The sequence below is a fragment of the Galeopterus variegatus genome, unplaced genomic scaffold, assembly GCF_000696425.1.
Source record: "Galeopterus variegatus unplaced genomic scaffold, G_variegatus-3.0.2 Scaffold869, whole genome shotgun sequence".
Lineage (NCBI taxonomy): Eukaryota > Metazoa > Chordata > Mammalia > Dermoptera > Cynocephalidae > Galeopterus > Galeopterus variegatus.
In genome coordinates this window covers 480,500-483,070 of record NW_007726980.1, presented here as the reverse complement: position 1 = coordinate 483,070, position 2,571 = coordinate 480,500, and the positions used below count along the sequence as shown (strand labels likewise).

Here is a 2,571-nt window from a genome sequence, read left to right as displayed (position 1 = left end):
AAGGATAAAAACATTAAGGAAACTATAGGACCATATCAATGAGAAACTCAGGGGCCACGGAGTTGAGTGTGTCACATCTGCCTTTTTTGTTTGCTTGTCCCTCTTTTGAGCTGGGAGAAGGGAGATGGTTTATTGACTACCCAATGTTTTTGTTTTACTTTTTAAATGTAAATGTTATGAGAGAATTAATAGAGGGGACTGTCAGAGAATCAGAAACCACCTCTATATAACATATATATATATAATATCTATATCTGAAGGTTGTTAAACCTGCTTACAGGTTATCAGGCAGGAAGAGTTTTGGAGATGGTCTGCAAATTTCAAGTTGCTATGCATTGCTAAAAAGCATAACACATTCTAAAATGTAGGAATTTAGTGGTAAACCTTTAAACCATGGGTAGATGCTTTGGTGTATTTGCCCCAAATGTAGCAAAAGCCATGTTTCCCTTTGTAGTCAAGGAATCTGTCTTCTCAAATAAGGCCTTGTAATTCCAGTTTTTCTGGCAGTAAACTCCCAGTAAAAATTTATAATCCAAATAATTAAGAACCATTTCTGCCTTGTTTCATACTTTACTCTTTCCAAGAATGCTCAGTCACAAAATGAAATCTTAAATTAGGAAATTGTCAAAAACAGAAAAGGCTTCAGAGAGAGTTAAAAAATGTTTAAAAGGGTTTGGTTTATCATCTGACAACAGTAATTTAATTCAAATTTTGTTGTTTTTTCTTCCGTCAAGCAAATCTATCTCCCAGTGGTATGAAATCCTATCTGTTTATCCATACCTGTGGTCTCTGTCGATAACTGGCAGAGTAAGCATTATTAATGGCAGACTTGAAGGATAAGTTAAATGACTTGCCTGGATCTTACGGAAATCAGTGGGCCCTAGGAAGGTTCTACACCCAGTCTAATTTTCCCTCTGCTATTACTAGCTCCAAAAAAGAAGTAAAGTATATTTGATTTTTAGGTGTAATATACCCTCTAGAGGGAGACCAAGATGAGTGTCTGCTTGTACCCTTTATTTAGCCTTATGTACAACTCTCCCAGCCTCCCCATTCTTCAAAGTGGAACAATGAAAGTACCTAATTCCTAGGGTGGTTTCGAGGAATAAATAAAATAATGCTTATAAAATACTTAGCACTGTGTTCAGAACATAGTGAATACTCAGTACTTGGTGTAAAAGAAAAAAGACATCCCTGCACACATGAGGGTCTGTGCTGTCCATCTTTTTTCATCATTTGGGCACTTCTGTCTCTACAAGTCCCCATGGAACATGTGTGGTGTTAAGATGGCAAGTGTCTTGCAGGCAGTGTGGCAGCATCTAGAAGCTGACACTTTCTCTAAAACAGAATTGACTGGTTCCAAATTGCCCAAAGGAGTATATACATAAAAGAATAAAATTGACAAAAAGGATGTTCTCTTAACATGCTTTTCGTATATTTTTTCAAACAGTGCCTTTGAAGATGAGACCATGAAGCTTCGGCAGCTGAAGCTGGATTATCAGGTGAGCAGAGAGCCTCCTTTGAAATAGGCAGACAGCTGTGCTGACCATGATCACTGGTGGTCTTGGCTCTGAAGTCTTGGTAGGGTTGTGGAAAGAAGACTGAAAAGAAAAAGCCTCTGATAGTTACTCATTAAGCAGTGTGTGGAGTTAGTAGTTGTTGAACCAAGGCTCTGGGCTATGGCAAGACCAAAGTGCTTTGAGGATATCAGTAATAAACGTGGCCCTGTATTTATAATCACTGAAAATTCCTTGGTACCTTTCATAAGAATTAGAAGAATGTTAACATTGTATTCCTGCGTAGCAATTAGGTTTTGCTACCTTAAATGCCTCTGTACTCTGGAATGTCATGAAACTGCAAGATTGTTTCTAAAATGCAGATCTGAACTTGCTGCTGTGCACCTTAAAAGCCTCTATTGCCTGCAGAAGAATTTTCTTCACAGATCTGCTCCCAGTTTTTAGTTACACATCCTTTTTTTTTTTTTTTTTTTTTTTTTTTTTTTGGCAATAGTTTTATTTATGTTTGTTTCCTCCATTAGACTAAACTCCATGAGACTAGGAACCAGGTATTTTTGTTTGTTTATTTTGTTTTTTGTGGCTGGCCAGTATAGGGATCCAAACTCTTGACCTTGGTGTTTTAACAGGTATGTTTTTGATGACCAGTATATCGAAAGTTTCTAGCATAGGGCTGGGCATATAATAATCCTTCCTTAAATATTTGAAAGAAGGAAGGAATAAATGAACATGATCATCATGATTAGGCAGCTTAGAATCTGTACCCAACAGATTGCTTTTTTCATATTTATTTTTTCATATGAATGTTTTTTAATTCAGGAAGTTTTATAATTCTAGTCTGCCTAGATAGGATTAATAGATTCCATAGGTAACTAAAAATATCTTCAAAGTTTTATCTTCCTTATGTTGCTGGTGGAATTAATAATGAGACTTCTAGCCTAATGAGTTACTTTAAAGGTGGACTCATTTAAAACTAGGAAAGAAACTAATTTACTGTCATCACGAGGAAAATTCTGACACACTCACACGCACACATATATCCATACACACACACACACAC

The 2,571-nt window shown here is 36.5% G+C and overlaps 1 protein-coding gene across 4 annotated transcripts in view; it reads left to right on the top strand.

Annotated features, from left to right (window-relative positions):
• Positions 1-1,449: 1,449 nt before the first annotated feature.
• TULP3 (tubby like protein 3) overlaps positions 1,450-2,571 on the top strand; it is a 43,928-nt gene continuing 42,806 nt past the window's right edge. For all 4 annotated transcript variants that reach the window (XM_008573050.1, XM_008573049.1, XM_008573051.1 and 1 more), the window contains exon 1: positions 1,450-1,499. In XM_008573050.1, coding sequence (XP_008571272.1) covers positions 1,467-1,499 — 33 coding nt within the window. In that variant the 5' untranslated portion in view covers positions 1,450-1,466. The remainder of the gene's footprint in view (positions 1,500-2,571) is intronic.